Genomic DNA, 15,407 nt, shown 5'->3' with positions numbered 1-15,407 from the left:
ATGTTATGGGCCTACTGTTTTCTTTCTGTACTTTCTTTCTTTGGATCTTGTCAGTTGCAACAAGAATAATGATCATTTCTATGAATACAATTCTCAAACTAAATAAACAATCTTCATTTCTTTCTTTATCTCCAGTTCCACATCACCACCTGTCTTCTGGGCATCTCTTCCTGGATTGTATCTCATGCTACACATTTCCAAAATAACTAATATTCTTTCTCTCCAAAACCCACTACTCTTTCTGAATTCCTTATTTTTCTTGAGGGTACCACCATCCTTCTACCCACTCAAATTCATAACCTTGAGTCGTTATTGATTCTTCAACTTTCCTTCACCTCCATATCCAATAACTTGCCAAGTAGCGTTAATTCTATATCCATAACATCTCTTGATTGATCTTTCCACTCACTTGTCCACTATCTTAGTACAAATTTTCATCACCTCTCATCTAGGCCAGAGGAGTCAAACTCATGGCCTGTGCAAAACTCCTGAATATGGCCCAAACAAGATTTAAGTGTAATTGGAAAATATTTAACAAAATAAACAAAAATATGGCAAAATATTGATAACATTTTAGAACTAATTCAATATTCAGAGATCTTTATGTACAGATTAGTGGCCTCCACTTTTATTTGAGTTTGACACCACTGATCTAGACCATTACAATAACTTCCTCATTGATCAAACAATATCCCAAACTTCAATCTGCCCTCTATAATCCATCCTATACAGGACTGCTAAATTGATATTCCTAAAGTGTGTATGTCACCATACCATTCTCCTGTTAAAACTTTTTCAATGGTTTCCTATTGCCTCTAGGATGAATTGCAAATTCCTCTGCTTGGCATTTACAATTCTTTATTGTCTGGCTCCAACTTCTCTTTCTAGGCTGATTTTATATTATTCTGTTTTATGCACTCTATGCTCTAACTAAACAGACCAACTTGCTGATCCTCCTATAGTATATATAGACATCACTTCCTCTTTTGCTGTACCTTTAGAGAAGCTGTTCCCAATGCCTGGAATATGCTCCCTTCTCACTTTTACCTCTTGGAAGCCCTAATTTCCTTTGAACCTCAGCTCAAATACCAACTCCTGTATAAGACCTTTCCTTTTCCTCCTTCCACCCAGTTTTGAGTTTTTCTCCTCTCTCAAAATTAGTCTATGTTATCTGTTTACTTACCCATATACATGCTGTTCTGTCCCCACCTATCTGATACAATCTAAGCTTCTTGAATTGTTTCATTTTTGTCCTTGTATCTCCAGCACCTAGCACCCTAAGTGTGTGGTTGATTATTAAATGCAACCAGTTAATTTGAATTGAATTTGCCAACAGCCCAGTTTCCATACATGGATTTCAATATTTCAAGAATGACATGATTTCATCTGTGTGGGTACTGTCTCTAATGATGCAGTTCAGAATCACTTCTTCACTTAGTAAACATTCTTCCCCAAATGTAGCCAAAAACAACGAAGAAGTCTCCAATGCTAAGGCTCACTAAACATACCTTAAGACTGTAACTCAAAGCTTTTTAATATTGGTAGGTCCTGACAGAGTTTACACTCTATAAGCATGGCCTTCAAGAAGCTAGGATATATCTATGGATATAAGCCAAATGAATGTGTAAAGGGTGCTGCATAGCACATGCAAAGAAGCTTCCTGTTTGCTTCTAGCTAACCAAAGGGAGACTTGATAATCTGAGATAATTAGGCAATCCCCTCACTGGCCATTGTGTCAAAAGAGCCAATGACTCAGCGGACTTTTGAAAAGGGAATAACTCCACCTCTCTTCTTCCTTCTTCCTTCTTCCTTCAACTCTCCAGTTAGCAAATTATTTTGAGACTTTCTTTCAGGGGTAGAGGAATTTTGGTTCTTCCCCACTTTGCACACACTGTGGCTACTTCTTCATCATAGCTAGAACTGAGGGACTCAACTATGCAAATCTGTGCCTGGGAGCCTGATTATCTCTTCTGCATTTTGTTTTCTTTCCTAAGTAGGAGATGGAACATTGATCTCAAGGTGGTCTGAGCTTCAAGGTGACCTTTTGAGTTTGAGATGTCCAGAAATCCTGGGGTCTTTAGTGGAGCTGACCAATAGCAAATGAAGTCTTTCATCAGAGAATGAGTCCATTTCCTGGTTTGATTTGACAAAAAACATAGACTTTGAGTGGAGAGTCAAACTGAAATGTGGTGTGCCTAATCAGCAGTACTGTAAACTGTTTCATGCTTAGAAGGTTTGAGGTATAAACTTTCCAGCAGATGATAAAAGTAGCTATAAGTTACTGAATCCTATTTTAAAACTATCAATACACATTGATGAGTGTTTTCTATTGAGCAATTTTTTTTGTGAGTAGAAAATAAATCCTTGTTCCATACCTGATTCATATTGTACAGTGAGTAAATTTCTATTTCCTTTTATTGGAAAGATTCTGGACACAAACCAATACCTAAAGCTTGAGCAATTTTTCCCAGGTTTCCATACAAGCACACATAACGAACCAAAATGTGTAAGAAAAGTGAGACTAACCTTCCTCATGAATAAATCAATGAATGAATGAATGAATGAAAAAGTATTATTAAGCATTTACTATGTTCCATGCATGACCTGAATACTAAACTTACAAATAAAAAAACAAAGACAATCCCTGACCTCAAGTTTATATTCTAATAGCATAAAAAAGCACATATATGGGAGCAGTAGCCAAGAAGGAATATTTTGTTTTGGAGAATCACAGGGGTGGCACATCTTTCCAAGAACTGTGACAGAGTTTATTTGATTACAGTTCAAGAAGTGGACATGATAGAGTGTGAGGGATTGAAGTATACTCCAACTATTGCTGGAATGTAAGCATTAATTAGGATTAACTACAATTTATTTAAAGTATTGGTACAATGTACATACAAAGTGAAGTGAACAGAACCGGGAGAACATTGTACATAGTAACAGCAATATTGTACAATGAAGAATTGTGAATGATGTGACTATTCTCTGCAATACAATGATCCAAGACAATCCCAAAGGACTCATGATGAAAAATGCTATTCACCTCCAGAGAAAGAACTGGTATTGTCTGAATAGAGAATGAAACATACTATTTTTCACTTTCTTTTTTGTTTGAGTCTTCTTGCACAAAAAGACTAATATAGAAATATTTGACATGATCACACATGTACAATCTATATCAGATTGCTTACTGTTTCAGGGAGAAGGCAGGAAAAGGAAGGAAGGATAGAATTTGGAACTCAAAATTTTAAAAAAACTAATATTAAAAATTGATTTTACATATAATTGGGGGGAAATAAGTATTGAAAAATTGAAAAAAAAAATAAAGTATTGGTACAATGTTATAAGAAAAAATCTGGGACCCAATAATTGTACATATTGATTCACAACAATTCCAAGAAAATCCCTTTATTTGTGATAGAAGATCTCAGAACTTACCTGTGGTAGGCTATGGCAAAAGAGAGACAGACAGACAGACACAGAGACACAGAGACACAGAGAAAGAGATCTACTGAGTTGTCTTTCTAGAGAGAGAGAGATCTATATATAAGGGAAGGAGCAGACCCTAGGAAGCAGATAGGATTTCAAAGGGAAAGTCCTCAGGCTGCATTATGGATTGGATTTCAAGGGGAAAATCCCTACACTATGGAGCAGATAGGATTATAAACCACTGGGAATTATGGGATGCTGGTGGACAGTAGCAGCTGTGATATAGTCAGGTAGAACATGATGATGTCTTTGGTTTATGTATAATGGAAGGTTGTCCACTGGTGCCGTGATCTGTGGCATCTCCCAATTCCAAAAAAAAAAAAATCCCCAGTAAGATACAGTCCAATCTCCTCAGATCTGACTGCATGTGTCACCACTCAAACATCAACTCTGTAAAGAAAATGGGAGAGAGGGGAAGTTCTTGTTGCTCAATTTACTGAACTGAACTGAACTGAACCAGAATTAGAAACTGAATCATTACTACCAATATGTATCCTTGTCAACTAGTCTTACAAGCTAACTAAACCTATTCTTTTCTAGTTCCCTTTCTTATGTTGGATCAGTCATTTATAACATCCTGATACCTGAAGTTAGGATGGGTGCCAAAAACCCACCCATAAAATCACCTTAAAGAACTATTAGTTAATTGCATCATCATAAATTCTAGCAGCTATGTGGCAGAGTGGATAGAGTGTCAGGCCTGTATCCAGGAAGACCTGAGTTTAAATCTGGCCTCAGAAATTTACTAGCTATGTGACAATGGGTAAGTCATTTAATCTTGTTTGCTTCAGTTCCTGATCTGAAAATGAGCTGGAGAAAGAAACGGCAAACCATTCCAATATATTTGCCAAGAAAACCCCAAATGAGGTCACAAAGAGTCAGATGTGACTGAAATGATTCAACAACAAAAACAACAAAATTCTAGCAGCCCATGTGCCTCACCTATAGTTGTGGTATGAAAGAAAAATGAGAAGATACAAATCTAACCTTGAATAAACATACTAAAGTGAACCAGTACACAATAACAAAAATTTAAGGTGTTTTAGCTTATATGTTAAGTAGCTGGTGGTTTTCAGTGTTGAATATAAACATTAGTAATAATATACACATTAATAATAATAATAATAATAATAATAATAATAATAATAATAATAATATTTATATAGTGCTAAATGTGTGCCAGGCACTGTTCTAAGCACTTTACAATTATTATCTTATTTGATCCTCACAACAACTCAGAGAGGCAGGTGCTATTATTATCCCTATTTTACATATGAGGAAACTGAGGCAAACAAAAGTTACATTACCTGCCCAGGGTCACAACTGGAAAGTATCTGAGGACAGATTCAAACTCGTCTTCTTGACTTCAGGCCCAGGCTCTATCCACTGTGCCACTTCACTATCTTATAGCAGAAAAAGGCAAGGAGAAGATAGCTTTCATCTGTCTGGCTGGATTTTCTAAGTTTGAGAATATGCCTCAAGATATCTGGGGGGCACTTGCCACTTTCTAAATGAATTAATGGAGAAAGTAGCTCAAGATACTAACTGCTTGAAAGTGTTTTATATCTAGATAGCATTGTTTTTGTAAAAACATTGAAAAAGTGTGAAGAGATACTTCTGAGAGTATTAGGTTGACTAGAAAAGACTGGTCTGAAATTATTAATTAAAAAGTGCCAGTTTAACAGAGCCTCTGTTAAGTATGTGGGTCATATAGTATGTGAGTAAGGACTATAGTAAGGAGTAAGAACTGACCCCCAAAATAAAAGCATTACTTAAGTGGCAAAACCTCAAAATCTATGAGATTTAAGAGCTTTTCTAGGGTATGGAGGTTACTATTTTATATTTATACAGAATTATATTGCTAAACCACAGACTTATCTTACACATGGATATATGATTGAAGAGAATCAGAAACAGAAGGAGAGGGAAGCCCAATGTACTCTATGCTTTTTGAAGTCATTGTACAGTGATTGCTATACAGATAAATAAGAACAAGCTTTTAAAAATGTGATCATTTGTCTTATACGTGCTCCAGTGTTGCTTTACTTAATTCCAGAGAAGCCTTTTATCCTGCATAGAGACACAACTTGGAAGAATTAGAAACAGTATTGTATCAAGAGAATAACGGTCATAAGAAACCGTGTCTTTTCCAAATTAGGACTTGCTGACAGTGAGACTTGTTATCCTGAACAAAACTTGGAGTTCTTAGCTTTGAAGTGTGCTAAGACTATGTTTATAGAGCTAAATTTCACACGTAAGCTGACAACCCACTGACATATTTTACCTATTGCCAAATTATATGCTCTTTTCCAGAGCTGAGTAGCAGCTTTGGCCAATTTTGAATTCAGCATGTACTACAGCCAGGGAAAACTAATGTGGATTCTGATGCTCTGTATTTAAGTCAACGTAACATCAAAATGATAGTAATACTGAAGAAAGTAATTAAAGCCGTATACTCAGAGCACGATCAAATGGAAATGTAGCTGAGACTTCAAGACTTCTACCAGATAACATGCCAACGACATATGTGAACATTGTTTCATTAAACCAACCCTCTTTGTTGCAGTTGTCTGTGGATGATTGGCAGAGAAGTAATACAAGCTAAGAAATCAATGATGCTAAAAGACTTAAGTTGGAATACCCAGATCATAATATTGAGACTGTGACAAAAGTTGGGGTTGTACCATATAGGATTGTCAGTGTTCCCACATATGGTACCAGGAAGCAATTAGTGCTACCTAGAACATAGCATGTTATGGCCATGAAACTCTATGGTATGACTGAACATAAAGAACAAGAGGATGCTGGAGCTACTAAGGAACAAATATTATTGGCCCAAGATGATTACAGATGTCACTAAGAAGTATAATACTTGTGTTCATTGAATTCAAGGAAAAGTACTACCAACTTGTACAATACACTTATAGAATATAAGTATTGGTTGTTGTTTTTTTAATCACTGGGACATAAGTAGAATACAAGTCATATTTTAGTAGGGACTGAGAATGTCATCAGATATGCACAGGCATATCCAACCTATGCATATTCAACTAAAACACTTTCATAGCTGCTGAAATATTATAAAAGAAATGTTTTTAATCTATTATTGCCCCTATCAGGATTTATTCTGACCAAGTTAGAAACTTTGAAAGAAAATTATTTAAAGAAATACTAGCTTCATCAGGTATTAAGAAACTAAGAACTACCCAACTTTCTCTCCTCAAGGAGACCTGGGGGCATTGATGAACATGCTGGGAACATTAAAGTCTGAACAGAAATCTGAGTGGAGCCATGCAAACAGCTCCACCAGAAGTGAAGCCTCAAGTTTTAGACCATATTTACTAATTTTTAGGTATGAAACATGCCTATATATTGACTTGTGCTTTGGTGTCTTATAAGAAGAAAAAAGATGTCTTGTAGAATGAAATGTTACTCATAATTGATACATTTCTCATTTTAAGGATAAGTAGAGGCAAGCTTAACAATTAGCTATGACCTCAGGTCAGACAAATTCTGACAGAAATATACAAAGTTCCAATGTCCAGGTATATTACCAAGGACTATAGCCATGTAGCAATTTTTTTTTCAGAAACTTTGGGGTTCAAGGAAACCACAAATTAGCAGATAGATAGAAATCTCCTCCTTCTCAAGTTGTTCAAAGATAAGGCAACTTACCAATGTGTAGAAAAATACCAGAAAGTATTAGGGATTCTATAAAAACAATTACTAGAAAACATATGTAACCTAAAGGAAAGTTAATTAGATACCCTAAGGAACAAGAGAAAAGTAATTATAAACAATTAAACCATCAACCACTTATAACTGAACTATGTGAAATAGATGATAACTTTAAAGTGATGTCACTAGTGTCTGTCAGTCATTCTGCAAGTAGTGATTAAATGCCTAACATGTACGAGGCATTGTGTTAAACACTAAGGATACAAAGAAAGGGAAAAAAACCCAGAAAACCGCTCTAAAGGTTAATAGAGGAGACAACATTAAAACAACTTTATGCAAATAACTGAGGTAGACACTATGTACAGAAACAAAATCTTGGCTAGAACTGAGGAGAAACTAGTTCAAAGAAAAGGCCTTCATCCACAGGCTATGCCTTTCCTGCCTAAAACTTCATTTGTAAAGACTTTTTTTTTTTGGGAGGGGGGCAGAGAAAGGAAGGCAATCTATAAAGCTTAAAGATAATGGTAGGGAGTATATACTATCAATAAGCTGAGATATATCAACATTCAAAAAGGTCAGTATGTCACAAAAGAACCAAATTATTCAAACTCTAAGTAGTTTAATGAAATTACAAAAGAAACAGTAGAAGTGGTTACTGATGCAGCCGGATGTTACTGCTAATGAATTGTATCCAGTAGTGTTTTGGACATTTTGATGTGCAAATGTAGTGATATGTGTATTCATTATTGTTCTATTTTACCATTATTATTATGCATTACATTGTATAAAATTCTATTTAGATGTTATTGTTGCCTTTGTTCATGCTGTACTTTTTTCTTCTTATTTAAAGCAACTTATCAAGAGATACTTTGCATTAGTATTTTATATAAGATATTAGTTTTATTAATATTAATATGATATTGAAATGGATTTTATATACCCATGAATGATTTTCAGAGGACTAGAAATGTTTTGGTCATGGGGAGAAATTCAACTCCTGTTTCAAAAGCTTCTCCTACAATAGTTATAGTTAAGTTACTATAATTGGCAAGAGGAAATTGTAATGTTGTGAAAATGGCCATTTTAATTGAAAGTTGAGGAGATTGTTCAAAGCGATAGCTTCAGAGAAGTTAAAGAGACTCTTTTCCTGTCATGACACAACAGAAACTATAGAAGACAGAAAGAAAGAGAATATAGAGGCCTTTTCCTGATGCAACTGTCTTAACCTTTATCTTTCAAGAAAGATAAATTCTTGAGAAGAGACTTTGCTCAACATATTAAGTAAATTGAATAGTGGACTTGTCTTCAGATGTAAGGAATCATGCACAGTTATAGTTGTGGTGAGAGGTGACTCTGGTTGTCATTTTTTTCATAGCTAAAATACTATAAATGATTATGCCTTTATTATTAAGAATTAATTTTTAATAAACTGTGTAATAGGAACTTTAATATTGAATTAACCATAGGAGATTTATATATAGATATGTATTGTTGTTGTTGTTGTTTGTCAGTTTTCAAAGAGGATCAATGACATCATGACATGATGTCTTGACTTGCCTATGAATTGGATTTAAGTGAAGCAGAGTTGCAGTCAACAGCCTCATTCCCTCTTTCTAAGTCATCAAAGTCCAGTGGCAGGACAAATGTGGAGACTACTGGCAATGGCCCAGGATACAATGGATGATCTTGGTATCTTCGATGCCTGACCAAGCGCTAAGCAGTCCACACAACCTGCTTCAGTCACCTTCATAGCCTTCGGAACAAATTTTCATCCACCCATTCCACCAGGGGCAGTCCTCACATGCTTGGGGTAGACAACCCTCTAACTTCTTGACAGGTTTGAGGCCTGTCAGTTACCCTTAACCTGGTTTAGCCTGTCTGTCAATATGTTCTACTGGGATGTGGCCACTGTGCATGCTATAGCTTCTTGGAGCCACAGATGAGAGTTGGGTGAAAGCATCCCTGAAAAGGACTCAGAGAACCACTACACCAGAAGTGCTAGTCCTCCTGAATACCCCATATACCGTGTGTGTGTGTGTGTGTGTGTGTGTGTGAGAGAGAGAGAGAGAGAGAGAGAGAGAGAGAGAGAGAGAGAGAGAGAGGAGAGAAAGAAGGTGAGAGAGATAGAAATGGAGATGGAGTTGAGTATTATTGGGAAAGCAAGTCTTTTCAGTTTATTAAATGAATATTTAATGAAATGGAATAGAGCCCCTGAGCTTAGCTGATTTATGAGGTAGATGTAATTACTAATTTTTAAAAGTCCAAATATTCTTCTATATGATAACAGCAATGAATATGGTAACAAAGCTGAAGGATTGAAGGCTAACCTGAGGCAGCCAGACCTCATAATCCTTGCCATAATAACCACTAGGTGGTGCTGTGGATAGAGCTGGACAGGACTGCATAACAATAGCAATGACACATCAAGTGACATTTTCAATGTAATTGATGGATTTTTTTAATGAAAATTATTTAAAGTGGAAGAATTCTATTGGACTCTGCATTGATGGAATTCAATCAATATCAGGACAAAGCTCAGATCTGCCAACATTAATTTAATTAATTTGTACATATTGCATGATGCATGATCACTTGTGTGGAGACATGTGAATGACAAACTGCATACTGCTTTTCAAGTTGTTAGAAGTTGATTAACTTATTTTAAGTCCATTAAAAGGAAAGTTCTTCACAACATTGTGGAACAATATAGGCACAAAGCATAGGGTACTTCTTCATTATAAAAAAAAATGCTGGCTTTCTCATGATAAAGTACCTTGAGCTAAAAGAAGAAACTACTATTTTTCTTGATGATATCAAAGATGAAACAAGTCCCTTTATAACAAAAATTCATTCTCTAAATTTGCATATTTATTGGATATTCTAGAAAGAGCTGAGTAGTACAAATAAAGTGAATTTTTTAAAAAGTTTAAGAACAGAATTTTTAAAATTACAAAATACTTTATTTGTCAGTTTTTAAAAGCCTGCCCTACAAACTAAATAGAAGAAATTAGTGATGTTTGTTAATCACTTGATCATTCCACAAAAGCAATTGTTATTTTATTTTAAAGACCTGGATATTTCAAAGTATAAATGAATAAGGAATCCATTTGCCATGGATAAATATGATATATTTGTTCTTAGTCCATCCAAAGAATGGTTAATAGATTTATCTTGTGATAGTACACTGAAACAAACATTTAAACCTGAAAATGTTAGGATTGGCTATAGTTCCATAAAGGAGTCTCTATTTTGTCTCAGAGCTATAAATTTTGCTGTTTTATAAGTATCTTATTTGTGTGCAACAGTTTTTTGCCATAGCTTTTATAACAACAAAATATCAATTTCCTTTATTGACTGAAACATCTCAAGTGCATGGATATTATTATGTTTTGAGAAATTATGACCTAAAAAAGGCTATTAATCACATTAATAATATTGCTATCATGATTATTGAGAAGCAGAATGTCCTAGTGAGTTACTAAACTGCCTTGAAACCAGGAAAACCTGGGTCCAAGTTCTGGTCATGGCCTTGCCACATTTGCAAAATGTTTCCTCCAAAGTGTTCCCTATATCAATCACGATTCTGTTCCTTACCCCAATGATTAATAATTATTATGTCATAATGTTAGAAGTTTTAAATGTGAAAATTCTAAAGGATTTTATCAATCAATAACTCTATATGTTATTTTATTGTATGTTGAAATTTTATCTATGTTTAATATCACTTTCTTAAAAATTATAATGAATTCAGTTTAAATAAATACAGGCTAAAATATTATTTGCAGAGATTTATTAAAATAGGAATTTTATAGAGAGATAAAAATCACCCTTATTTTTGCAAAAGAGGAAACTTGCTCTATAAAGGTTGGAAGCCACTGCCTTAGCAGATCTACAGTAAGGGTAGTAAAGGGAGTATAAGATAAGTAAATGCCTCTTTATAAGTGAAGGGCCCTTCCTTTAAGAGCCTTTGGTAATATTGGGGCCACAATTTGGCTGAATATTTCACAACCAGGATTTAAAAGAACCAGAAATTTGATTGAGAGGATGAGAGGGAGCAGATTTTAAAGTCCAAAGACTTTAGTATAATAGTAATTCAAATTTTGAGGAGCTCTGGCAAAACTATAAAGTCATTTATATGCCTTCACACTTTCTTCTCTTGTCCATACAAAAGCCCTCAACCATTTACCCAAATAAGAAGCACTTATAACCTCTCATGCAAATATACAGATATACATATATTTATATATATATACATACATACATATATAATATACACCTACACACACACACACACAACACAAAAGCTCCTTTTCTGTTTTTCCCCTTCTTTTCCATTTTGCCCTTTCAATCTGCTTCTCTGTAATGCAGGGGATCTCCAATCTCTTTTTAGCTCCTCAGCTGCTTGAAGGTGGGTGGTTTCCTAAAGTAGCTTAGAAAACAGACCAAGAACAGAACCGTTCTCCCTCTCTTTCTCTCTCTCTCTTCCCTCCTCCTTTTACAGGGGGCATGAGTAAAACCCAACACCCTTTCCCCTTCACAATTATGAATCAGCAAAGAGCCTTTTTGAAGAGATATTGGGGGTACACAGAAATCAAAGAGGGGGTTCCATCAATAAAAATACTTTGAGATGACATATTCTCCTTTCTATAGTGTCAGAAAATCTAAGTATTATTAAAGCTTAAAACTACATAAAGACTTTTGGGATACCCTGTAATTGTTTCTCTGGAGAAAGGGGAAGTAAAGGAAAGGCAGAGCTGGATCTGGAGAGGCTGAGATTGGAAGCTATGGGACCCAAACATTTTCAGGTACTTTTCCCGAAATGGAGAGGATAGTGAAGTGTGTGTGTGTGTGTGTGTGTGTGTGTGTGTGTGTGTGTGTGTGTGCGTGTGTGTGTCTGTGCCTGTGTGTTAACAGTGAAAGGCACGGTGGAAATCACAAATGAATGGAGAAGAGGATAGACAGAACATACTTCTCTGGGGTGGGTGCACTGGACAGCGTCAAGGGATTGCTTTTCTCAGCTGCCACGGATAATAAAGGGAAGGGTAGAGGGTGTCAGCCCGGATGAGAGTACAGAGAGATAGAAGAAAGGGTGAAATTTTTTCTCTCCCACTGCTTCCCTCTTTCAAAAGGCAAGTAGCTAAGTTCAATCAGAAGTATTCTCACACACATGCTTATCCCTTCAGCCCCCTATTCTCTCTGTGTATCTCTGTATGTTTCTTTCTCTCAGTCTCTCTGTCTCTTTGTGTCTTCTCTATTTCTCTATCACTTCTGTCTCCTCTTCCGAACCACCCCTTTCCTCTGCTCCCCATCTCTTTCAATCTTCCTTCAGCTCTGATTAACATGGATGACCATGCCCAGCAACGTCGGGAAAAGTCAAAGGACGTCGCCCCTTGATAACAACCTCCTTGGAACACAACACTGACCCGGGCTTGGCGCACCCAGAGTCTGAGCAGCAGTGGGAAGGACTGGAGAAGAAGGAAAAGGAGGAAGAGGACATAGCACCCTAGGAAAGGGGCTACCCTTAGCACGCTGCTGCTGCTCCTGAAGGAGGGGAAATTGCCTATCTGAATCTCAGGCACTGCTGAATCTTCTTTTGCTGGCGTTGTTTGGACTAGGGGTGCTCAGTTCAGAGACCAGGTTTATGCGCTGATAGACTAGGGCTAAGGGTTTGAGGTACCAATGAAATACACAAAATTGTACCTCTGTGCTGTTGCTCCTTCAGCTACTGCCGCCGCCGCCTCCGCTGCCGATCGGGTCTGAGGCGTGAGGACCTGCTGGGGGCTATCCGCACCCGTCTTGCGTCTTCTCTGGGATTTCTGCTGAGGTGAATTGAGGGAGGTGGGAGAGAGGGAGGAAAAAAAATTAGCCATTAAGTATGGATGTATATATAAAACTTTCTGGAGCAGTCGGTGCCTCTTAAGGCTTTCCGGCAGTCCCTTCCTCCAAGAAGGAACATTCTTTATTTCTCAGAGCTTCTGCCTTGGGTGTCACGATCAAGTGCCCTCCCTCCCTCCGTATACAGTGAATTTGAGGGAGGAGAGCAGACGCTGAGTCGGGAAAGAAGGAGGGGTGCTCCTTCTCTCTTCTTTACTACTGCGATTAGCCATCTTTGTCACTTACCACCCTAACGGTCCCATCTGCCAGTCAGGTGGGCGGACCCCTCCACAGCTCCGAAACTCGCTAAGGGGTTGCTCCCCACGTCCCCTGGGGCATACAGGTCACTGAGATCCCGGGCGGCATACAGGTCACTGAGATCCCGGACTGCCCGCAGACAGAAAAAGGCTCCGAGGCGAGCCCAGGACTCCTGAGAGCTCGGAAGATCCGCTGCTCCGCTGGCTGCTGCTGCCTGATAATTTATTGCCATCAATCACTCTTAGTTGGGGGGGGGGGGGGGATCACAGCGGGGAAGGAAGGGGGTTTTTTTTTTTTCTGGGGGTGGGGGATGGCGTAGGTAGAGGAGGTTAAAACTGACCAAGAAATAACTGCAACCAAAGAGGAACTTGCCCCTCCACCCTGCGCTACTAACGAGGAGAGAGGAAAACGTGTGCTTTGAATTTCCCCAACTGGGTGCTTTGCTATGAAGCTGGCGACTTGCAACCTACCACTGGGGGAGACCCCCCGAGGAGAGGGAGGGGCCGGAGGGATCTTCCCTTTTCCTCTCCCCTAGCCCTTCCTCGGGCTCTGAGAGTGTACGCCTATGTGCCTGAGTCTGTGCGAGGGTATCTCACGCTTCACACAGAGGCACTTCCAGCTCTCCCTTGGACGTACAACAGGCAGACCGACCCTGGAGTTTCTCTCCTCCAAGCCTTCTCAGCGTTCGTTGAACTGCCTTTTTCTTTTTTTTTTTTTTTGCTAGAAAGGTTGTTTGGCATTTGGGGTTCTACCCCCCCACCCCCCAGTCCTTTCTGCAAACGTGTCTTTCCTCGCTGCTACCTGAGGGGAGGTGGAGGGGTAGAGCTTGCTCTCTCATTCTCCTCCTCTCCCCCCCACCTTCGCGTTCCGCGGCTCTCAAGGAAATCAGAGGTCTCCAAATCCAACTCCTACTTTTTTGTTTTGAAAACAAGATCCCTTCATTTATTTATTTATTTATTTATTTATTTATTTGTTTGTTTATTTATTTATTTATTTATTTCTGCCTCCCTTTGCCTGGGCTGACTGGGACTGGCGTGGAGAGGGGCGGGGCTGTGGGGAGGGGGAGTGGAGAGGGAAGGGGAGGGGACTGGGTGTAGCCTGGAATTCTCTTTCCCTCGTGTTCTCTCCTGCGAGCGTCTCCCTGGTGCTACTGCTATTGCCGTAGCTGTTGCTGCTGCTGCTGTTGCCGCTGCTGCTGCTGCTGCTGCTGCTGCTTCTGTCGCTGTCTCCATCCCCCTTCGATGGCATTTGGGTTTGGTAAGTTAGATCATGAGGCGCCGGGAGGACTTCTCCAGGGCCCGACAGCGCTGAAAAGGAAGGAAGCAGCTGCAGCAGCAGCAGCAGCAACCGCCCAACCCCGAACCCCTTTTGCTGGGAAGAGGTGGGGGGGAGGGGGAAGGAGATATAGGGTGGAGTAGGGGGTGCGGAGGCAGGAAGGGTGTGTGGGGGGAGGGTCGCATTTTTTGCCTGGCTGGGGGAGGGGGGAGGGAGGAGGGTCTGTTTCCTCTCGGAGGGGACTCTCCCGAGGTTTTGCTCGGGACTCCCCGATGGTTGTGACCGGGCTCCGAGAGAGGTTCAGATCTCACCCCCGCCGCCACCACCGCCACCACCTCCACCGCCACAACCACAGCCACAGCCGTGCGTGCGCCTTGTCCTCCTCCTGCGCTCCCTCTGCACTAGGATGCTGCGGCAGGTTCTTCACAGAGGCTTGAGGACGTCTTTCTCCCGGCTCGGCCACTTCATTGCCAGTCACCCCGTCTTCTTCGCCTCCGCCCCCGTGCTCATCTCCATCCTCCTGGGGGCTAGCTTCAGCCGCTACCAGATAGAGGAGAGCGTGGAACACCTGCTGGCGCCCAAGCACAGCCTGGCCAAGATTGAGAGGAATCTAGTCAACAGTCTCTTTCCAGTGAACCGCTCCAAGCACCGGCTCTACTCAGACCTGCAGACTCCCGGGCGCTACGGCCGGGTCATCATTACCTCCTTCCAACAGGAGAATATGCTGGACCAGCACCATACAGACCTGATCTTAAAGGTAAAACGGGTTTGGGGGCCAGACGCGAGAGGTCAGGCAGGCGGGCTGCTCCTGCTGAGACTGCTGCTCTTAC

General features: G+C 39.5%; 1 protein-coding gene and 1 long non-coding RNA gene across 2 annotated transcripts in view; one reads left to right on the top strand and one right to left on the bottom strand.

The window, feature by feature from the left end:
• Positions 1-13,491, bottom strand: part of LOC114047154 — a 186,682-nt gene extending 173,191 nt beyond the window's left edge. Inside the window, exons 1-2 of the long non-coding RNA XR_003569582.1 lie at positions 13,291-13,491; positions 12,871-12,989 (exon numbers count right to left, since the gene is read on the bottom strand). This is a non-coding gene — a long non-coding RNA (uncharacterized LOC114047154). The remainder of the gene's footprint in view (positions 1-12,870; positions 12,990-13,290) is intronic.
• A 1,492-nt stretch (positions 13,492-14,983) lies between these two features.
• The window catches only part of PTCHD1 (patched domain containing 1), a 54,587-nt gene continuing 54,163 nt past the window's right edge, over positions 14,984-15,407 (top strand). Inside the window, exon 1 of the mRNA XM_027868337.1 lies at positions 14,984-15,334. Coding sequence (XP_027724138.1) covers positions 14,984-15,334 — 351 coding nt within the window. The remainder of the gene's footprint in view (positions 15,335-15,407) is intronic.

The sequence above is a fragment of the Vombatus ursinus genome, unplaced genomic scaffold, assembly GCF_900497805.2.
Source record: "Vombatus ursinus unplaced genomic scaffold, bare-nosed wombat genome assembly UNPS02001419.1, whole genome shotgun sequence".
NCBI lineage: Eukaryota > Metazoa > Chordata > Mammalia > Diprotodontia > Vombatidae > Vombatus > Vombatus ursinus.
This window is presented reverse-complemented; position numbering and strand designations above follow the sequence as displayed.